Source organism: Cetorhinus maximus, chromosome 15 (assembly GCF_964194155.1).
Source record: "Cetorhinus maximus chromosome 15, sCetMax3.hap1.1, whole genome shotgun sequence".
Taxonomy (NCBI): Eukaryota; Metazoa; Chordata; class Chondrichthyes; order Lamniformes; family Cetorhinidae; genus Cetorhinus; species Cetorhinus maximus.
This window is the reverse complement of record NC_135893.1, coordinates 32,836,150-32,860,330: the sequence shown is the minus strand read 5'-3', so window position 1 is coordinate 32,860,330 and position 24,181 is coordinate 32,836,150. Positions and strand designations below refer to the sequence as shown.

At 41.8% G+C, this 24,181-nt stretch overlaps 1 protein-coding gene across 1 annotated transcript in view; it reads right to left on the bottom strand.

The window, feature by feature from the left end:
- ajap1 (adherens junctions associated protein 1) overlaps positions 1 to 24,181 on the bottom strand; it is a 200,765-nt gene that overhangs the window by 24,874 nt on the left and 151,710 nt on the right. Inside the window, exon 3 of the mRNA XM_078559189.1 lies at positions 7,824 to 7,911. Coding sequence (XP_078415315.1) covers positions 7,824 to 7,911 — 88 coding nt within the window. The remainder of the gene's footprint in view (positions 1 to 7,823; positions 7,912 to 24,181) is intronic.

The following is a 24,181-nucleotide window of genomic DNA, read 5'->3' as shown; positions in this document are numbered from 1 at the left end:
GCAAGTGTTGATTAATTAAGGAATCCCAGCATGGGTCTGCTAAAGCCAAAACATGTTTAACTAACTTGATTGAGTTTTTTGACGAGGTAACAGAAATGGTTGATGAGTGTATTCAGGTCGGTGTATATAGAGTTTCAAAAGGCATTTGATAAAAAGCCACATAACAGGTTTGTCAGCAACTTTGAAGCCCATGAAATAAAACAGGAAGTGTAGCAAGGATACAAAGTTGGCTGAGTGACAGGAAACAGAGTCCTGGTGAAGTTATTTTTAAGACTGGAAGAAGTTGTGTTTTCCAGGACTCAATATTTTTTCTTGGTATATATTAATAACTAAGATTTGGGTGTACATGACACAGTTTCAAAGTTACTAGAGCACACAAAACTTGGAACTAATGTAAACTGTGGGGAGGATAGTGATAAAATTCAAGAAGACACAGGCAGGCTGATGAACTGGGTGGATATGTGGTAGATGCAATTTAGTACAGAGAAGTGCAGAGTGATGTATTTTGGTTGGAAGAAGGAGAAAGGGCAATCTTAACTAAAAGGTACGATTCTAAATGGGGTGCAGGATCAGAGAGACCTTAGGGTATATGTGCACAAAATTGTATAGGTGGCAGAGCATAAAGTGGCATACAGAATACTGAGCTTTATAAATGGAAGCATAGATTACAAAAGGAAGGATGTTAAGATGAGCCTTTATAAAATACTGGTTTAGCCTCAACTGGAATATTGTGTCCAATTCGGGACACCATGCTTTAGGAAGTATGTGAAGGCTTTAAAGAGGGCCCAGAAAAGACATAGGAGGATGGTTCCAGAGATGAGGAACTTCAGTTACGTGGATAGATTAGAGAAGCTGCGGCTGTTCTCCTTAGAAAATGCAAGGTGGAGAGGAGATTCGATAGAGGTGTTTAAAATCATGAAGGATCTAGACAGAGTAGATAGAGAGAAACTTACCATTGATGGGAGGGTTAAGAACCATTGATAACAAGTGTAAAGTGACTGACAAAAGAACCAAAGGGGACAAGAGGAAAAATATTTTCACACAGTGAGTGGTTACAATTTTGAATATACTGAAAGGGTGCTAGAGGCAGATTCAATCATGACTTTCAAAAGGTAAATGAATAAGCACCGAAGTGAAAAAAAACATTGCAGGGCTATGGGGAGAGGACAGGGGAATAGGACTAGCTAAATTTCTCTTGCAGAGAGCTGGCCCGGAATGAAGGGCTGAATGGCCTCCTGCTGTGCTGCAACCATTCTATGACTCTATGACCTCCAGTAACACAATTTAGGCTCCATCCATCAATAAACATAATAAAAGTGACTGAATCGACTCAACCTGAAAATCAGACAATGAAGGATTGCAGATTTATTTGATTTAATTGAGATGACTCTTAGCAAGTACAGAATGTCCTGAGATAAATATGCTCTTAGCTGCTTCATATTTTGTCTTATTTATGCTCCATAGTCGAATGCAAAATGATTGTTATTTGCCAAATGAGCAAAATGCATCTTTAGAGCTCAATTGCATTTCATGGATCATCTCTCCCCATTCACACGCCAGATGTACTGGAAAAGCTTATTATGCCTTGATTTTCCAGTCAAACATTTCACAAGCACTCTAGAACTCCGTCGCTACACTTCAGGGAGGTTACTCTGCAATTTAATTACAAATATTACAAACAATAAATGTGTATGAGTAATTTTGGGCATTTGCTAGCAATAGGTCATCTAAAATTAGGGATTTTGAAGGTAAATAAAAGAATAGCAGCAGGTATAGAGTTGAAAATAATATGGAGAAAATGGAATTGGCTTGGGTATACCCTTAAAAAACACCAAACCTGTGTCACTAGACATTATTGAAACAGAGCTCTCCCAGGGAAAAGTAAGACCAGGAAGGTCAAAAGTAGCTGGCCTAGAACAGTAAAAGCCAAGGTAAAATGACAGAGTACGCATGAGATCTGTTGGCGATAGCTGCTGAAAAAGAATTCAAAGGTGAAAAGCAACAGCCTGGAATCTGAGGGTTTCTTGATGGTGAACTGTCAGCATTTGCAATCATGATTATCCCTCTGAATCTGAGCACAATTTCAGGATTTGGTGCCAGTGCAGATTAATGCAGAAATGCTGAAGTTGTGGTCTGTCATTCACTGCTCCTCCCCAGAGCCATCAACCATTGAAATAATTTGGTCTGGTCAGAGCTTGCCCTTTCTGCTCCCCAACCACTGTTAGAAACCCTGTAAAAAGTTAAGCCATGTTCAGTGAGGCGTAACTAGATTTTTAACGGTGATCTGAGTAATAACTACTGATGAACAACTGATCTGGCCCTGAAAAAATAATTTTCGATCTGTGGAATGTTGTTAGATCTTTCTATTAAGATTAATTAATGCATTTTAAACTACATTTATTTAAAATATTTTTTTAAAATTTAAAGTATTTTCATGGGGAGAATTTTCCCTCTGTCGGGGGGGTTGTGCGGGGGGGGTGCTGCAAACCCGATTGGCACCCCCGATCGGGTCTGTGCCACCATTTTACGTGGGCAGGCCAATTAAAGCCCGCCCAGCGTGATGCCCGGCGGGAAGCACTGAGCGTTCCCTGTATGGGCTGGGGGTGTGGGGGTGGTTCCCTGAATCGGGGCCTGTGCTCTTTCGCACGTGCGTGCAGAAATCTCCCTGGTGAGATTAGTTTAAGTTTTAAAAAGCTGAATAAAGAAAAGGAATTTTTTTTAAGACATGTCACCTCATGTGACAGTGTCACACGAGCTCAGACATGTCAATGAATTTTTTTTAAAAAAATGTATTCAATTTATAAACATTTCATGAAACCTCATCCCGCCCATGGATGAGGTTCCATGAAAAATGCAAAGGCTGTCTGGGCTCTTCACCTGCCCGTCAGCCTTAATGTCGGATGGGCAGCTCAGTTTATTGCTTTAATTAGTTTTTAAATGGCCTTAATAGGCCTTTTACAGTTCGGCAGGCACACAACCCCGACATCACCCCACATCATTTTACGCCACAGCGAGCAGGCCCCGCCCCCACTCGCTGAGCCAAAAATTCTGGCCCATGATATTTCATCTTCTACTTTAATCCCATGTGTCTGTCCCTAATCTCTATTTCGCTCTGTGAAAAAAAATAACAAGTGATTTGATTGTTAGTCCTTTTCATTTCCTGGTTGGTTGACTGTGAGAATCCTTCAATGTGATTGGCTGCTTAGGCAGCTTGATGACAACACTGTAGCTCCTCCCTGGGGACCCCATTAAACAACCCCACAATCAATTGCATGTCAAGAGAGTTAAAATTCTCACCACAAAAATTGCTAAAGCTCTCAGCGAGACTTTCTTCGTGGTCAGTGATGAGCACTCTTGAAAAATCCAGACCAATAGAAGATCTGTTCTCCACAGCAAGAAATAAGAGTGAATGATGATGATGATAACTCTACAAATGGCACAGCAAAGCCTCAAAAATGTGTAATGCTCGACCCTTGGCAACCGTATGATCCAAGAACAATAAAAGGATCATACAACTGTTTTGAGTTAAGAGACCTTTTGATCCATGTGATCTCATCCTTCGAGAATATTAACCCAAACACTTCCCATTAGAGCTTTCAGTTTTTTGCTAAATGGATTCAGTGTCCTGATCTCAATTAGTGTTTCTGGCAACCCTACTGCGCTCTCTGTAAAAACATACATTTTGACGTCTGTTAAGAACTTTCCCTTCGCAATTGGGAACTCATAAGCTCAAGTTCCAATTGTCTTGAAACTATTATTCTGGGTTAGCCTTTTCTATCCTGTTGTATACTGTTTATCTCTATAGATTCAAGGCTGAAGAACACTAGTTCAGGAAGTTAGAAACGGAGAAAGCTTACAACACAGAAGGGGGCCATTTGGTGTCTGTGCTGGCTAAACAAAACTTAATCAATCAAATCCCACTTTCCAGCTCTTGGACTGTATCCATATACTTGACACTTCAAGTGCATATCCAAGTTTTTAAAAAATTGTTGCTTGGTAGTACAGAACTTGAGTATTGCTGAAGAGACATGTTCTTGAAGCTTTTTGTCTTGCATTCAGCAGGACAGATGCAAGAATGGCAAATTTCAGAGGGAGCAACAATTTATACTGCATGTGAAAATGGTGCTGAATGGTTGGCAAGTCGACTCTGATTGGCTGAGGGTTGCCATGGAGCATGCACCAAGGAACTATTGTCCCTCCAATGCTTTTGTTTAATTCAAAAATGTGCAATGCCTAGACATATTCCTTTTGCCTGCAGAGGGCAGGACCTTACATATGAATATATGTAGCATATAGTCTAGAAAGCATAAGTGAGCCACATTATGAGCCTGACTGATAATCTTAAATTGGCTGTTAGTGTAATTTTTTAGCACACTCGGGATTGTTCAGCAAGTGCTTTCCAATCGCAGAATCACATCTAATGTTAGACATTACATTCTCAGTTTTGCAAGCACGGGCTGGTATTTTTAAATTGCAATGAGGGTTTTTGCCTCAACCACCCTTTCAGGAGTGACTTCCAGACCCCACCAGCCTCTGTGTGAAAATATTTCTCCATAACTTCTCTCTAATACTTTTATCAGGTACTTTAAATCTATGATCCCTGACTATCAACCTCTCTGTTAAGGGAATAGGCCCTTCCTATCCACTTTATCTAGGACCTTCCTAATTTTATACACCACAACTGAATCCCCCCTTAGCCTCCTATGTTCCTAAGAAAACAAACACAGCCTATGCAATCATTCCTTTTGGCTAAAGTTTTCCATTCCTGGCACCATCATGTAAATTTCTGTACCCTCTCCAGTACAATCACATCCTTCCCATAATGTGGTGACCAAAACTATATGTAGTACACTAGCTGTGGCCTATCTTGTGTTTTATACACTTCTATATAACTTAACTGCTCTCATATTTTATGTCATGGCTGATAAAATAAGGTATCCCATATGGCTTCTTAACCACCTTATAAAACCATCCTGCTATCTTTAGGGATATGTGGAATACATGCCAAGGTCCCTCTGTTCCTCTACACTTCTCAGTACCCTACTATTTATTGTATATTCCCTTGTCTCATTTGCCCTCACCAAATGCATTAGCTCTCACTTCTCCAGATTGAATTCCATTTACCACTTTTCTGCCCAGTGATCAGTCGTTTGATATCTTTCTGCAGTCTACTGCTTTCTTCCTCAATATCAATCGCACACCCATTTTTGTATCACCTACAATTTTCTTAATCATGCACCCCCTGCATTTTAAATCTAAACTACTGATATACACCACAGAAACAAGGGACCCGGCACTGAGTGCTGCAGAATCGCACTGGAGACAGCCTTCCATTCACAAACCTACCTATCAACCATTACCCTTTGCTTCCTGCCACTGGAAAATTTTGGATCCAACTTGCCACTTTCCCATAGATCCTATGGGCTTTTACTTTCCTGACAGCCTGCCATGTGGAACCTTGTCAAAAGCTTTGCTAAAATCCATGTCAACTACATCAAAAAGTAGAATGTGTGAAGGTGTGAGGTTGTTCACTTTGATAGGCAGAACAGAAAAACAAAAACTAATGTAAATAGAGAGAGACTACATAATGCTGGGATCTGTGTTATGTCTTTCTAAAATGACAATTTATGTTGTTCCTTAGAATATTTCCCAATAATCTGCCCATCATTGAGATCAGGCTGGCTGGCCTGTAATTGCATGATATATCTCCTTCCTCCTTTTTAAAACAACAGTACAATGTTAGAAGTCTTCCTGTCCTCCTGCACAATGTCTGGAGCCAGAGAGGACTGGAAAATATGGTCAGAACTTCCACTATTTCCTCTCTTCTCTCAGCAGCTTGGGAGACATTTCGTCTGGGACTGGCGACTTATCTACTTCCAAAAATGCTAAACCCATGAATATTTCCTCCCTCACTATGTTTGCCACATACAATATTTCATACTTGTCCTCCTTAACTACAATTTCTGCATTGTAACCTCTTTTGTGAAGACAGATACAAAATATTCAAGAACTATGCCTATGTCTTCCGCCTTAACACACAGGCTCGCTTTCTGGTCTCCAATAGGTCCTATTCTTTCCTCAGTTTTCCTCCAGCTCTCTATGTATCTATAAAACATCTTTGGGTTTTCCTTGATTTGAATTGTCAATCTTTTTTTTCATACCTCTCTTTGCTTTCTAAATTTCCTTTTTAATGTTACCCCTGCATTTTCTATACTCACATTGTACCTCACATTTCCTCCCTTTAACAGAATGAATCAAGTTTATTGCTCTCCCCTGCTCCACCTCCGTACATTGCCATAACATCCATACAGATACACAGTACCCCAGGATCAAAGAGTTCCCCTCATGGTCCAATTGCTAGCTTCAATGTATGGGGTGAAAACTGAGTTGTAGAGACCAAGAAGTTCCAAAAATTTGATCTTCTAGCTTGTGCTGATCACTTTTTAAATCAAACTTAATACCAATTACCCATCTTCTCATTGGATCCCTTTGCTCAGTCTCTCTCCAAATCACTACTTGCACAGTACAGCATCTCAAATCCGGCAGACCAAAAACTGTGGTTGTCCAAAAACCAGACATTTTTATAATTTGCCATGTATCACTTTAATTGAGTAAATTTTTTCTTAGTTAACTTACCTGGACAATTCGGCTAGGCGCTGCTTTGGCACGGTGTGGCGCCTGACTAGTTATCCCCTTTGCTGCTCGCGCGCCAGTCTATTCCCATATTCTGAGCAACCTTTAACCCCACTCAACTCTGTTTGACCCGAAATCCAGCAAGATCTGAAATCTGGCACGGCCTCAGTCCCAAGGTTGCCGGTTTTGAGACACTGTACCCGTATTGTCTGCTTCAACATGCTAACTTTATTAACAAGCCTGCTATCCTTTGGGTGAGAAAAAAGCTATCTGACTTCCCTCTTAACTTGCTAAATTGTGCCTTAAACATCAGTTAGTCACCTTCAGACACTCCATAAATTTGAAAGTTACCAGCATTAACGTAGAAAACATGTTGCTTTCAAAATCCAATAGCTTCACTGACATTTTTATCAGTTCAGGCTTCAGAATAAAAGGGGCATGAGAAGCCTATGGAAAAATATTATTCATAAAAATATGATTGTCATCTCAGTGAGTGCAACAAATTTTAGCATATGCCCCACTATGTGTCACAAATCATTATTTACTCCGTGTAAGTGCCTGACCATTTCAAAAATACAAGATCCTATTGCCAGTTTTTACAAAGGGGGACTAGGTGTTACATCTCCTGTTGGCATTAGCAGTCATATGTGAAGTAAGATTGGGAAATCCAGCGCACATAATTTTGAATGGACATATTACACAATGCAAGATACCCCTAATTGGTAATCTCAGTCAGAGAAACTGCAGGGCAGCTGAAATGGTGGTGGAAAAATGTTATGCTGGTGCAATAAGGGGGGTGTATTGTGTTGGGTTGATCTGATGCATGTTGATGAGGCTGATCTACACTGTACATAGCCATGCTATGCCTAACTGGAAATACTTGCCAATGCTGAGTGATTAAAATATGCTCTACCCACAGCTCTAATGTCACTGATCTAGGATCAAATAGACTGAAAAAGCTAATAACAAACCAGAAAAGGGTGGAAATTCCATTCAGTTGGCATTAGGTCATTAGGTCTCACCCTTCATCAACAGTCAAAATCCCTGAATAAAAGTCCTCCAAGATGTCAACCTATCATTGACTCTTTCAGGTGGCTGACTACCAGCTCTGCATTTCTAGCATTATCCTTTTCAATCTCAGATCCCCAATATTTTCAGTCTTTTTCTTAGCTCACAAAGAATGTACTTACCAATTTTTTAAAACCAATGTCGTTATCAAAGCAGCAACAACCATGATGAGGGAGACTGTGATGGTGATGATCTGGTGAACAGCCAAACCTAAAGATTAAAAGAGAAAAACATCTTGTTTATTGTCTATGTACCATCTATTGCTTCAGATGTAATCTCCCCAAGGAGCTGGGATATTTTAATATTCAAGCAAAATTCATATCACTAATCAATGGTGAATTTTCTTTTGATGATAAACAAGAAATTATTACACTGGCTGGTGAATCACTAACAAGGGGTGTGGCAGCTGAGGATTTTCACTACATACATTAACAAGGAAGTTGGACGTTTTTCACAAAGAGGGTTATTAGAACATGGGAGACTGTAGAAATGGTTAGTGAGCTAGGAGACCCTTTAAAAATTGGCCAAAATATTAAAAGGAAGAGTGCAAAAGGATTTGCAGGGAAATGGGATTGAAGATCTCTCCATCACAAAGACTAGGAAATGGTGACTGAATAGATTGTTCCAGTGTTAGAGCTGGGGAAATGGGATTGGATCAGATTGTTTCAGTGTTCGGGTTTAGGGAATGGGATTTGAAAAGGTTGTTCCAGTGTTAAAGCTAACGAAATGGGATTGGATTAGATTGTTCCAGTGTTGGAGCTAAGGAAATGGGATTGGAATAGATTGTTCCAGTGTTAGAGCTAAGGAAATGGGATTGGATTAGATTGTTCCAGTGTTAGAGCTAAGGAAATGGGATTGAAATAGATTGTTCCAGTGTTGGAGCTAAGGAAATGGGATTGGAATAGATTGTTCCAGTGTTAGAGCTAAGGAAATGGGATTGAAATAGATTGTTCCAGTGTTAGAGCTAGGGAAATGGGATTGGAATAGATTGTTCCAGTGTTAGAGCTAGGGAAATGGGATTGGAATAGATTGTTCCAGTGTTAGAGCTAAGGAAATGGGATTGGATTAGATTGTTCTAGTATTAGAGCTAAGGAAATGGGATTGAAATAGATTGTTCCAGTGTTGGAGCTAAGGAAATGGGATTGGAATAGATTGTTCCAGTGTTGGAGCTAAGGAAATGGGATTGGAATAGATTGTTCCAGTGTTAGAGCTAAAGAAATGGGATTGAAATAGATTGTTCCAGTGTTGGAGCTAAGGAAATGGGATTGGAATAGATTGTTCCAGTGTTAGAGCTAAGGAAATGGGATTGGAATAGATTGTTCCAGTGTTACAGCTGGGGAAATGGGATTGGATCAGATTGTTTCAGTGTTAGAGCTAGGGAAATGGGATTGGATTAGATTGTTCCAGTGTTAGAGCTAAGGAAATGGGATTGGAATAGATTGTTCCAGTGTTAGAGCTAAGGAAATGGGATTGGAATAGATTGTTCCGGTGTTAGAGCTAAGGAAATGGGATTGAAATAGATTGTTCCAGTGTTGGAGCTAAGGAAATGGGATTGGAATAGATTGTTCCAGTGTTAGAGCTAAGGAAATGGGATTGGAATAGATTGTTCCAGTGTTAGAGCTGGGGAAAAGGGATTGGATCAGATTGTTTCAGTGTTAGAGCTAGGGAAATGGGATTGGATTAGATTGTTCCAGTGTTAGAGCTAGGGAAATGGGATTGGAATAGATTGTTCCAGTGTTAGAGCTGAGGAAATGGGATTGGAATAGATTGTTCCAGTGTTAGAGCTAAGGAAATGGGATTGGAATAGATTGTTCCAGTGTTAGAGCTGAGGAAATGGGATTGGAATAGATTGTTCCAGTGTTAGAGCTGAGGAAATGGGATTGGAATAGATTGTTCCAGTGTTAGAGCTAAGGAAATGGGATTGGAATAGATTGTTCCAGTGTTAGAGCTAAGGAAATGGGATTGGAATAGATTGTTCCAGTGTTAGAGCTGGGGAAATGGGATTGGATCAGATTGTTTCAGTGTTAGAGCTAGGGAAATGGGATTGGATTAGATTGTTCCAGTGTTAGAGCTAAGGAAATGGGATTGGAATAGATTGTTCCAGTGTTAGAGCTAAGGAAATGGGATTGGAATAGATTGTTCCAGTGTTAGAGCTAAGGAAATGGGATTGGAATAGATTGATCCAGTGTTAGGGCTAGGGATTTGGAATTGGGGTAGACCACTTCAGTGCTAGGGCTAGCACTAGCACAATGCAGAATGGCCTCCTTCTGTACTTTAGTTTCCAGGGTTCTTCTGGGAGAAATGGTGCTTATATGTAAGAACTACTGTCACTTTTGCAATTCATAATTCACTGTTACTAAATTACAACAATAAAATAACAAATCTGCTGTTAGAAAAGATGCTGATTAGTTATAAAGGTAGACAGGTCATATCCAGAGAGCTGGAATTCCTAAATGGACCTACAGATAAAAAAAGTTAATCAACAGGGAGATTCATAAAAGCTTAGACGGATTGAAAGGTTCACATATATGTTTTGATAGCCAGGCAGATACATGGATAGATACAGAGATATGTACACAGATAGGTACAGATGAATACACAGATAGGCAAATATTGGTGTGTACCGAGGTAAATCAATAGGCAGGAAAGAGTTACATCCAAGTAAAGAAATAGAAGGATGGATGGAAAAGTAATAGATCTAGTGATATAAAAATGGACAGTTAGAATGCAACAATAAAGAGGCAGATTATTATGCAAAGTTAGGCAGTAGGAGGATACAAATATATAGCTAGTAGAAACAAATAGGGTCATTTTTGTTCATGGTAGATTAACTTGATTCATAGATTTCCGGGTAAAAACTGAAATCTGCAGAAAATACACATACACACTTTCAGGTCTCCTTTGTCAATGCTCACGTGGATTCTGGGTCTGGAGTATGGTCAAGATATGGAGGTGCTAATCTGTCCTGTTCCTTTAAGAGCACTTCAAAAAATCCCTATGGTGAAGTGGTCTAAATAGGAAAATGCAGATAAGTATAGCTGCTTGTAAACGCATCGTAATAAAGTGATACTTTGAAATGTGACAATTGGAGTGTGACAGACATTGAATGTGAGACATTTCTTTGTATGAACAATAGGGTTTTTTTTTTACTTATAAATAGACAAATACAAATAGGCTGGCAAGAAGTAGATAACTGGAAAGAGGGAGAGAGAGAGGTAGAGAGAAAGATCGTGGTTAACAATCCAACGCTTAAACTTGTTTACAGATCTATTGACAGCATTTCACAGTGTAAGAAGATAGCTGCCTATTAGTTGACTTCTACTTTTTTTATAAGAGTGGCAGTTTTTCAGAGTTGTAAGGTCTTGAATCAACCATGGTTGAAAGTTGAGAAACTCAGCACATTAAAAATCTAGTGTGTTTTCAGTTGCACCCTGTTCAGCAAGAGTCTTACTGAGGGAGCACTTTTTTCACATAGAACCTGATGATCCTAGCAGAGGTGCCTGATAAATTCCACTGAAATGTTTTACACAAGTTTCAGGAAATTCTTGATGTTCATTGAATCCCCTGGCTTCCTGGGGATTCAGGAACCTTGCAGAAAGCTTCAGTAAAGCCCTCAGGCTTATGACTGCAGCATTCTTACAAGTTAACTGTAATGTTCGGAAGCTGCAATGGAAAAAGGGCGGGCAATGCCAGCAGCCTCTTCACCTAGAGATAAACTGATCTTCAGTAAAATTACAGAACTGCGCATGCCTCTGAAATAGAAAGATAAAATAGGAACTCGATATATTCTGAAATCATCCGCTTATTTCCAACTTGCCAGTGATTTTGGTTAAGTAAGGACATATGGTATTTTAAATAGTTGCAGAGACAGAGACACCTGGCAATATATGTAGGCAGATCTTTAAAGGTAGCAGGACAAGTTGATAAAGTTGCTAAGAAGCCATACGGAATCCTTAACCAGTTTTTTGCTGAGTTGGCTCAACTTGGGAGGCCTTTAAGAACTCCTGGATTCTTGCCCCCATTGCCATTTCCAGCACTTTTGTAGGGCACAGATAACCAGCCCGCACAAAGCACCTCCAATCTTGCTGCCTCCATTGCGGGGGGTGGGGGACGGGGGGTGGGGGACGGGGGGGGGTGGCGTTGGGCATTTCAAACTCCCAAGCAATTTTGATGGAGTCAGGCCAATTCCATCTGTAGACATCTTTATGGCCTCTCAGAGGAACTCTAGTCCAGAATGGGGAACTAACAAACACAGCCATACAGCATGTCTATTGAAGTACATTGCCCCTCTTAACTTCTCTCAAAGCTGTCCTGAATCACCACCAGTCATTATATCAACTTCAAAGAAGTTTGTGTCCACTTCAGAACTCTTAATCTTGTGCAAATAAACACTTAGTCTTTCTTTAAAATGGGATTTCAATGCCTAAATTATGACAACTTCTGACTGCTTCTGTTGATACAGTTACCAGAAGGCCTATTTATGAATGCTTGACTGACCTCCAACAATGACTAATTCATTTAGCTCAGCAGGAAATGTTTATACAGCTGCAGAAGGGGAAGCTTTTTTTGGTTGACATCTCTATTACCTCCTAATAACTTAACCTTTCTTTAATATGGTTTTCCAATGTTTCTGAGCTTATTTACACAGATTAAGAGGTTTGAAGTGGATAAAAGATTTTTAAAAATTGATACTATGGATGGTTGTCAACAAATGGTTGACATTTGTAAGAGGTTGCAAGCTGAGAAGTTCTTTTCTCAAAGTATATCTTCAAATACAAAGCTTATGTTGCCAGTTTCAGGAATATTTCAAAGACTTGCCAGGCTTGCCAATGGCTCATTGGTTCTGTACACACTGAATACTGAAAGAGTGGGTATGGAGGATGTGGGGGTGAGGGGTGGGTGGAAAGGGCATGCAGGGAAAGGGGGGCTATGAAAGGGATATGGGAGATATGAGGGACATGGAGGGAGCATGGGGGTGGATGGGGGCTGGGTAGGGGGTGAGGAGCAAGGGTTTGAGGGCCTGACATTCATGATTACAACTGAGCCACTGACCCAGTAAATAGGGGCTACCGGAGGTGACAGGCCTGACTCCATCCCACCTCCCTGACACAAAAATAGGACCAGCAGAGTTCTCCTTAACAGAGATGAGTTTGAGGGGTTGAGAACTTTCCTGTCTCCTGATACCCATCTCCTTGACGAAAATCCTAACCCTTATCTTTATAAATAAGGGCATAGAGTACAAAGGCAGGGAAGCTATGCTAAGCCTTTAAAAATGCTGGTCAGGCCTCAGCTGAAATATTGTGTCCAATTCTGCACACCACGCCTTAGTAAGGATGTTAAAGCAGAGCAGCTTTAGTAGAATGGTACCAGAGATGTGACACTTCAACTCTGTCTAAATTTACAAATGACACCAAATTTGGGGGGACAATCAATACTAAGGACGACTGCAAAAAATTACAGGAGGGCATTTACAAGTTTGTAGAATGAGCAAGTAATTGGCAAGTGAAGTTCAACACAAACAAATGTGAGGTAGCACATTTCGGTGGGAAGGAGAATGGGGGGTCACATATTACTTGGAAGGTGCAAGTCTAGGTGGGGTAGAGGAACAAAGGGACCTCAGAGTACAAATATCTGAGTACAATCACTAAAAGTTGCATCACGGATTAGCAAAGCTATAGAAAAAAGCAAACCGAGCATTAGGCTTTATTTCTAGAAGGATAGAATTGAAAAGCAGTGAAGTTATGCTAAAGCTGTGCCGAACATTGGTTAGGCCACATTTAGAGTACTGCATGCAGTTCCCAGATTTTCGTTCCAGTTGTTGCGGGGTTGGGGGTTGAGGGGCGGAAGGGGGGTGTGGAGTGTGCAGCTGTGTGTTGGAGTCAGGCCTGCCACTGCTGGAAAAGGATCAGAAACAGCCACAGGCGCTGCTGAGTGCTGAGGTGAGTAAAAGGCTCACCCCAATGCACTGGGACTTTGTCCCAGTTGACACCCCCTCACGCCCCAACCACTCCCCATGCCCTATTTATGGCAATTCATGCCAATCCATGTCTCCACCCACCCCCAATGGCCCCTCATACTCTCCAGGCCAACCTATGCCCCTTTAACCACCCCCACAGTCCCTTATAGCCCCTATGCCAGCTTAGTGACAATTCCATGCAAATCCATGACCCCCACTCATGTCTCTGGCCCCCTATAGCTCCTATACAACTCAAGCAATGTCCACCGTGGGCAGACCTAAGGGACCATGCTGAGATGAAACAAAATATAATTCTAAGCATCTATTACAGACTTTGCTATGTAAAACAAAACTCTCATAGATAAAAGCCCATTCAATACATTTAAATCCCCTCAAATACTTAATACTTTATTAAAAACAAACACTTGTAATCATAGCCCACATCAAAGACAGTTAATCCCTTAATAATCTTTGGAGGTGTCAATTAAACTGTGATCTTACAGCCCCCCAATGTGATAATATAGGTTGTGGAAGCAGTCAAGCAGTAATAATATTATAATGATAACCCTTAGATGTTATGTCAACAAAGAGCCTTTAAAATGGTAAGCACTGATGTTTTTTTTAACCCAGACATAAAGCGGGCTGTTTTTTTTCTCCCAAAATTTAAAGAGCAGAGGATTTAAATAACTTGACAGCTCCACAGACTTAATCCATCTTTTACATGCATTCACATATGCTATTAAAAATTCTAAGTCACACACTGCAGGAAGAGGACTTTGCCCCAGCGAAAACAGAGTCTGTTTAAACTCAGTAAACCTGCTGGGTTTGGGTGCCTGCCTGTGTGAAACACATCCTGCCCATTGTTACAGACAGGAGAGAGAGAAACTGGACTTCTTTATCCCATCCCCATCTGTCTGTAAGCAGAGTTTTTTTTTAATTGTTTTTAAAGTAGGCCATGGCATGTTTTTCCAACCCTTCAGTTTATGGGGTCCAATTTAATAATAACTCACAGCAAACTGATGTTATGATTAACACTCAGAAGGTTAGCTTATTCACATTCAAACCCTGGGGCGGGGGGGTGGGGGTGGGGGGACGAGTGTTCACAATCACGTGCGCACACACACACACAGTAAAGGGGATAGAAAAGAATAAGATTTACAACTATGGGCAACAACAGTGAAAGAACTACAGAAATGAATATTAGTTCATGTGATTTCCAGAGTCTGAGAAGTATAAGTCCAGAGGGTGTTTTCTTTGTGGTGGTGTTCAGTCCAGATGAGTTCCTGGTTGGAAACAGCAACACAAAAATCCTTGAATCAAAAGAGGCTGCAGCACGGTGGGGTTTCTGTGCTTAGAGGGCTTGGCAAGTGATGATCAGAGACTTTTAAAACCAAACAGGCTTTGAGGAGTTGAAAGATGGTGGCCTGCTGCTTGGTTAGACCAGAGCTGCTGGAGTCCTAGCTCGTTGGCGTTAAGGCAGCAGACTGAGCTGTGAGGCTGGAAATGTAATATTAAAACGATCTAAAAGGCAAGAGGCATGGGGTCATGTGACATGCCCCAAAAATTAGTTAATTGCAACCTTGCAAGCAGTTTCTGTACTCCTGGCCAAAATCCATTATTTCTCTTAGGAGTGATATGATGGCTGTTAACACTTCTTCAGGCATAATGAATTTCAATGACTCTGACGTTGTTACCATCCTGGCTGGGGGTGTCAGTTCGTCTGTTAATCGCCTAGTTTTGTGATTACAATGTGGCCTTACTATAGGCTGTGAGATTCCACATGGGTGGGAATGGAACTCTCTTGTTCTTGTAGTCTCTATTGGAACCTTCCAGAACAGTTGGCCAATCTTGTGAGACATGTGACCTGTAGCAGTCATTTTGTGGCTCTGCAGAAGTCCATTTTAAAATAACAAAAAAGAGTAAAGTTTTGACACATACAGTTTTGATTTCTTTTCATGTTGTATTGAAATAACACCCTTTAGCTCTAACGGCAGAAATGGGATCTCCCAGAAATGACGGCAGGGCGAGGGGGCTGGAGGGGGCGGGGGGCAGTTGTGCTTCTTCCTGCTCCAATACAGTGATGAAGCCTTGCTGGCCCTGAATGGATCTCTCCCTCACTCCCTCCTTCCTAAGTGCTTCCCTTCTTCTCTTAGGACCTACTCCATGAAACTACAATCTTCCTCACAGGCAAGCTGCTAGGAACATTGAACATCAGGCATCTGCAGCTCTTTAGCCTCATATATATGAGGCCCAAGACCCAATATTGGGTGTGTCTCGGGCCTACCTATCCTGATGCAGGGGTCAAACTAATTTCTAGGCCGTTGTATTGAGAATGAAGTTTCAAAGCTGGGCTCTGCCTGTGTAACAATGAGTGCAGTCCAAATAATCCAAGGTTGTGCAGTGTGTTGTAATGTCCTCAGGATATGATAAGGGACCATATAAATGCAAGTTCATTCCTAGTGCGAGAGAATTTTCCCTGTTATTAACAGGGATAATGTCAATACCCTTTTAAAGATGGAAAGGCAAATTAAAAGATGAGAGTATGGTTCAAAAATAGATTAAAAGCCTCTGGTACTAGCAGAATGTCGCTGTAGCTGCTTAGAGTTCATTTAAAATCTCCCACAGAAGTTAAATTTTACTGGCATTTTATCCTCATTAGGAAACTGTCATATTCTCCAACCACAAGTCTGCTTCTTGTATTATGCATGAAGGTGAAAGTGTCATTCCATGTATTAGGGTTAAACGCCCAAGCTAATTCTCATGGTGTATCCCCTCTGGTCAATTGTTGACTCTGACTAGCCAATTAATAATTCTCATGGTGTATCCCCTCTGGTCAAATATTGACTCTGACTAGCCAATTAATATCGCTGACAAGCTACTCTTTAACCGTAGAGTTCCACTACGTGGCAAAACTGACTGATAGGTAAGAAAACGGATCAGCCCTGAGAGAGGAAGCAGCATTGGCCCTCTGACACATGGCCTTGGTCAGATTGGTAACACGTGCATTTGCTGAAATTTACAACTATCTGGTGAGATTGCATGATGGATTGCTATAGCATTAAAGTGTCAATGTATTCACAAATCACTGATGAGGGATCTACTTCCCTTGTGACATCCCCAACAACATTGCATGGTGAAAGTATAGGAAATACATTTCTTTGTTAGAAATCTACATAATACAGATGTCTCTAATATCCAGTGTGGAATTGAACATTACAGAGTAGGCCCAGCCTGGTCTTGAACTCTGGTCTGTGCTGGGTTGATATAAAAATATGTGTCCTATGAGATACATAGGACCCAAGACCTAATCACTTGTACAAGCATTGAGCAGCTTAACAAATGACCCTCAAAGGGCCACTCAAAACAAAATCTAGTGGACCTTTTATTTAATAGGTCTGAGAGAAGAAGGAATGGTCATTCCTGCTTCAGATAAATACTCCATCCCACAGCCTGCCCTTATACGGCCAGCCCTCAGACTGCCTTCTACCCCTTTCTCCAGGTCTAGACTATTGGGAAATTCCAGATAGAAAACAATTGATTTCCAATCCTCACAAATGCTGCATTGGAGTCGCAGTTTGGCACATTCAACTCAATAAATTTATAGAAAGCCTCAAAGTGGGAGCAACAATGCCCACCAACCAGTTCAGCTAGTCCAATTCAGTTCCTGGTCAATGGTAACTCCAGGATGTTGATAGTGGGGGATTCAGCGATGGTAATGCCATTGAATAATAAGGGGCAATGGTTGGATTCTCTCTTGTTGGAAATGGTCATTGCCTGGCACTAGTGTGGTACAGGTGTTACTTGCCGCTTATCAGTCCAAGCCTTGGTATTGTCCAGGTTTTGCTGCATTTGGACATGGACTGCTTCAGTATCTGAGGAGTCGCAAATGGTGCTGAACATTGTGCAATCATCAGCGGACATCCCCACTTCTGACCTTATGATGGAAGGAAGGTCATTGATGAAGCAGCTGAAGGTGGCTGGACCTAGGACACTACCCTGAGGAATTCCTGTAGTGATGTCCTGGAACTGAGATGACTGACATCCAACAACCACAACAATCTTCCTTTGTGCTAGGTATGACTCCAACCAGCGGAGAGATTTCCCCCGATTCCTATTGACTCCAGTTTTGCCAGGGCTCCTTGATGCCACACTCGGTCAAATCTGCCTTGATGTCAAGGGCAGTCACTTTCGCCTCACCTGTGGAGTTCAGCTCTTTTGTCCATGCTTGAACCAAGGCTGTAATGAGGTCAGGAGCTGAGTGGCCCTGGCGGAACCCAAACTTTTAACTCTTCATTTATAAGGTGTTAGTTATTCATTTATAATCATTTATCCATACTCTTAAACGTATTAGTTGGAGGTGGTGACAACTTCAGACTCATGCAACATTAATCTTGCCAGGTCTTGACATCAGCAATGGCAAAGATGCTTGAAGGAATCATTACTGATGCACTATAAAGCCAAGGAAATATCAAGGACATCTAACATGCATTCAGAGAAAGGAGACCCTGTCTTGTTAATCTAATGGCACTTATTGAATCGGTTACCAGGATAGTGGATGAGGGAAACCTAGTAGACAAAATGCTTTTGACAAGGTGCCATATAACAGGCTTCTTCTCAACAATATTGAGGGCAGAATCATCCCAGATTTGCACTAAGTGTGGTAGCGGACGGGAAAGAAGTCGTTTTACCCGCCGGCCACAATGACGGGTTTTCGCGTTGCGTTGTCCCAATCCCACCTCATTAATTATGCAGTCACAGGAAACATGCCATCGCGCTGCCGGGCAGCCTCTGATTTGCCCACCATGCCATATTTAAACTGCAGTCACGCGCACACTTCTCAATGCTTGCAGCCCAGGAGGGCACCGGCAAAGATATGACCCCTAAAACTAAGAAGAGTGCAGCCTCCTGATTCAGTGATGCATTCCTGGGTTGCCTTCTGGATACCGTGGAGGCCTGCTCCGATGTCCTCTACTCTGACTCTGGCCGCAGGAGGCCCATCAGCCTCACCACCCCGGCTTGGGAGGTGGTGGCAGAGGTGGTCAGTGCCAATGCTGCACACAAGAGGTCGGTCTTCCAGTGCAGAAAATGGATGAATGATCTCATCCGTGCTGCAAGGGTAAGGCAACCATCTCATCACTCTAAACACACACTCACATGGCCATCACACATTCACTGGCATCTCACTCACTGCCAGCTCAAAGGACATCACCACCCATTCTCACACACACCCTCACATCTCCATCTGGCCTCATCTCCTCTGGAGACTGCCTCCCCAGCCTTACCATCTTGAGGCCACTCGCACAGATCAACATGCGCCCCCACACACCCTGGGATACCCCCCTTCCTCAGTAATGCCCTAGCCCTGCAGCCTCTTCATTTGTCTGAGGCCACTTCTCCCCCTTCCCCACATAAGCCCTAGCCCTACAGCCATTGGTAAACCACCCCTGCCTTATGGCTGGTCTGGTGGGTAGAGACCTGACTATGAACCCCCCTAAAGGTGATGCCTGCAAAGCCTGATGTTGATGATCGTGAGTACTGCTCGAAGCAAGGTAGGCACACAGACCTCAAAATCCTGAGCAAAGTGCAGCTCGCCAGATGCCCGTCACTTATGTACAGTTGTGCGTGCAATCATGCCGATGTACCCAGATGATACAGCATGGGAGGGACAATTCTGGCGAGCAGGGCTTCTAATGGGATGCAGATATATTAAAATGACACTCCTGACGTGCAGCGGCAATGGGGATGAAAAATTCTGCCCTGAAACTCCGGCTATCAGTGGAAACATAACGTGCTGGATTGAGAATTGTCTGAAAGCCCATAGACAGAGAATGATTGCAGATGGAATTGGATCTGATTGGAGATCAATGTGTTAGGACAATTGCTACTTACTGTTTTCATTAATGATCCAGATGTGGAGGCTGGTGCATAGTTCTGAAAATTTGCAGATGATATGTACAAGAGTTAATGTTACAGTCCATGCTCGCCTACTATAAGTAAATCTAAAGGTGCTGGGAGATTAGTTGCATGACTGGCAAATTATATTTAACTTAGAAAGGTACAGTGTTATGCAGGTGGGCAGGATGACTGCTTAACAGGCATACACTATCCAGGGAAGATAGCTGAAGTGGGTGAAGTCAGAAAGAGACCCGGGTGTTCTATTGCCTGTGTATTTAAAGGTTCACGGATGGTGTCATGAAGCAACAGTTGGGGAAAATAGGGAAATAGGGTGTATTTATACACTATTAAAACAAAACTATCAAATTATGGACAAGGCATTGGCTAGGTCTTGGTTAGAACTTTGTGTTGAATTTTGGGCTAATTTTTCACTACCCAGGCATTAATTACCTTGGTTTAAAGTGCCCATTACACCCTATTTCTGCTTCGGGGCAGGGCGATTCGAAGGCTTGCCTCGGTTCCCTGGGACGTGCGCCTAGCTGTTTTAAAAGCTGTTAGGCCCTCTAGTCCTCACCCTTCATACCTCTTTGCACACCCACCTACTCTCCATACTCTCTCCATGCCATCTTATATGCCCTTCATGCTCTCAATTCCCCCTCCATGCCACCTCTAACTCCCATGCCACCAATGGAGTCATGGCAGACCTCCGAAGCCATTTGGAAATTTAAAAAACTCTTCTAACAATCTAATTGAGTTCTCATTCATACACAATATTGAAAAAAACCCCATACATGAAATCCATTCAAAGATTTTGAATATCAAGTAGTCAATCTATTATAAAAACAAGCAACCTTCTATTCAATAACCACATTAAAGACAGCTAATCCTTTAACAGTCTCTTTAAACTGTCAATAAAAATGTGAACTCAGCATCCCCCCCCCCCCCACCCCCCGCTGAGATGGGAGCTGTGTAACTTTTGAAACTCAGCCAAGCATTCATAATGGCCTCAGCTCTAATGGCAGCCCTTGTGAAATATCAACAAATAACTCTATTGAAACTGCAGGATCAGATGGTAATGGTTTTTACAAACCCACACCAGATGGCCTGCCAATCAAAGTAGTCCATCAGAGGGTGTTTTTTTTAACTCAAACTGACAGTTTCAGCCAGTTTTTTTTTCATAATAAAAGGGCTGAGGATTTAAAAGAACTTCAGTTCATGACACTTAAATGGACCTTATCTACCCTTGAAGAGTATTTATATCTACTTCTTACACTACATCTACTTCTAACACTGCAGGGCAAGGCCCTTGGAATAGTGAAAATGGAGTCTGTTTGAACTCAGCGCTAATTTCAAATGGTCCTGCTGAGTTCATATTTCCTGGCTGTATAATTTATACCCCGCCCCCTTTCCCTGCTGGCAAAAGCTGGATCTGCCGGAAATGTGGGGCAGGATTTCCACCTCTGGGTCCCACCTGCCATTTTTAAAAGTCTCCCGAGTTGACTCAGCTCCACGCAAACCCGACCCTGGTCTCCTTGCATGGTGGGTGATATTGATGCTTTGGAAAGGATGCAAAGCTGGATCACAAAATTAATTCCCAAAGTAATTTAAATTAAAACGTATAGTTTACCCGCACAGATTGAAAAAGCTGGGTAGATATAGTTTAGAGAAGTGTCAATTTAAGGTTGGTTTGATTGAGGTTTGTAAGATGATAAGGTCATGTTTGTTTAGAATGTCTGAACTAAATAGGTTAGGAAGGGTCAGGGTCACAATCACAAGGTATGTAAAGGCAGACTAAGTGAAATGTTAAGAGGTGGTTTGCTTTGCTGAGAATACTGAATCTTTGGAACAGCCATCTTGTGCTATGAATGCTGATTCGTTGAGTTATTTCAAGCAAGATCTGAATCTGTTTCTGGTTAGGGCAGAGAACAACATCAGCCAGCATTTAGATTGCCCTTTATCATTGTGAAACATCATTGCACTTCACAGAAAGGAGTGAGAGGATAAGGTAAATAAATATATGTTGATTAGAGATAAGGAAGAGAGGTTGAAAAAGTTCCAGACAGCCTGATTAATGGGTTTTGAGGAGGCTTTTTAAGTGGGGCAGAGATGTAGTAAGATGGAGAGGTTTAGAATCCAAGAGTAAGGTTCACATTAGCTCAACACTATCCTATTGATAATGGAATGGAAAGAAAGGGTAGCAATAGGAGGGAGTCAGGGATGGAGGGTACAAGCTCGAATGTAGGGATGGCAGAGATTGCAGGTGTAGAGTGAGGTGAGGCTCTAGTGAAATAAAGTTTATTGCTGTATGAATTAAACCAAGAAAAATTTGGCATGGAACTTACAGCATTTGCAATCACACATCCAGAACTTAACATTTACATATCAACAAAGTTTACTATACACCACACAAATGTTGTATATGGCAGCTGCTCTATTTGAATACAGCACAGATCCTGTAGTTGGGTCCTTTTTCTGAAAGTTCACAGTTCATAAGCAGCCTACAAGAGCAAAAAATTCAGCTAAAGTATTCACGGCAGAAAAACAAAATGCAGAAAAGCATATTTCAGTGGAGTTGAAACACCTGAGTGAATAAGGGTACAGTGAATGGCAGCTGAAAGCCTTTGGTTAGGAGATGCTAGCACTGCTTTTATTCACAAGATGATTCAAAAGTGTAGCCCACACATTTCAGTAATACATATAGGCATTGTGCTCCATGCCTTCCTCCCTCACAGTTCAATCCACACACCCACACTATCCGTCAAGCCTGAAAACAATAATTGTCCATGCTAGAATGAGTTACAGAGAAAACTGATTTCATACTTCCAGACAACGTGAGAATAGGAACCCATATGAACCATCTATTCATTTGCTCAGAAGAGTCAAACACAATTCTCTCATGGCCTGAAGGTTGGACCAAAGTTAAACTCAATCTTCTTTAATTCAAGGAAGGGTAAAAACTACCTGTAAAAACAGAAGGGAGTTGTGGTCAACACTAAAAAGTACTGTTAATAAAACTGGAGAAAGTAAAGGGATTGTTTCTGAGGCAGAAACATGCAAACAGAGAGCATGATCAGAGAAACAGGGCTGGAGTGTGATAGCTTTCTCTCTGCCTCATGTTTCCTTGCAATGAGGCTTTATAATCAGTGTAGCTTCACTGATTTTACCTTATGGTTCCACGAGTATCATACACCGGGCAGATATCCCAGTTATAGGAACATATGAACAAGGAGCAGGAGTAGGTCATTCAGCCCTTCGACCCTGCTCTGCCATTTAATAAGGTCATGGCTGATCTGATAGTAACCTCAAATCTGCATCCCGCCTACCCCTGATTGCCTATCGCCCCCTTGCTTACCAAGAATTTATCCAGCTCTGCCTTAAAAATATTCAAAGGCTCTGCTTCCACCACCTTTTCAGGAAGAGAGTTTCAAAGACTCACGACCCACTGAGAAAAAAAAAATTCACCTCATCTCGGTTTTAAATGGGTGACCCCTTATTTTTAAATGGTGACCCCTAGTTCTAGATTCTCCTACAAGAGGAAACAACCTCTCCACATCCACCCTGTCAAGACCCCTCAGGATCTTATATGTTTAAATCAAGTCGCCGCTTACTCTTCTAAACTCCAGTGGATACAAGCCTAGCCTGTCCAACCTTTCCTCATATGATAACCTATCCATTCCAGGTACTAGTCTAGTAAACCTTCTCTGAACTGCTTCCAATGCATTTACATCCTTCCTTAAACAAGCTAGCCAATGCTATACACAGCACTTTACATGTAGTCTCACCAGTGCCCTGTACAACTGAATCATAACCTCCTGACTTTTGTATTCGATTCTACTTGCAATAAATGATAATATTCTATTAGCTTTCCTAATTACTTGCTGTACCTGCATACTAGCCTTTTGCGATTCATGCACTAGAACACCCAGATCTCTCTGCACCTCAGAGCTCTGCAATCTCTCACCATTTAGATAGTAAGCTTCTCTTTTATCCTTCCTGTCATAATGACAATTTTGCACTTCCCACATTATACTCCATTTGCCAGATCTTTGTCCACTCACTTAACCTATCTATATATCTGTTTGTAGCCTCCTTATGTCCTCTTCACAACTTACTTTCCTATCTTTCTTTGTCTTATCAGTAAATTTGGCAACCATCCCATCCAGCCCTTCATCCAAGTCGTTTATGTAAATTATTGGAGAAGATAACTCCCAGGCATCTAATGCCATTTGCTGACCATTTACGATTATGCAAACTGATCTGATTGTGTCTCATGAGAACTTGAATCCAAACAGAAATTGCATAATAATGCTATAGGTGTTTCCATCTTTCCTGCACATCTTCTTGGACAGTGATACTTTATCGACTTGCCCAGAAGGAAGGCTCCAGCTGGCAATGGGGGCACAATTGTCAGATTTTGGGCCCAGTAGTGGTGAGGGACAACTCCCTCCACAGAAAGGGCACAGACCCAGGCATCAGGAAGGCATGCAAGAGGAAATAAGGGCAGGAAGGAAATGGAGGCCAAACCCTCAACACTGGATCTACTGCCGCAGAATACGTTACCAGGAGATAACCGAGAACCAGTGCCACGGGACACCGTGACTCTCCAGGAAGATGGTCATGGTGATCTGT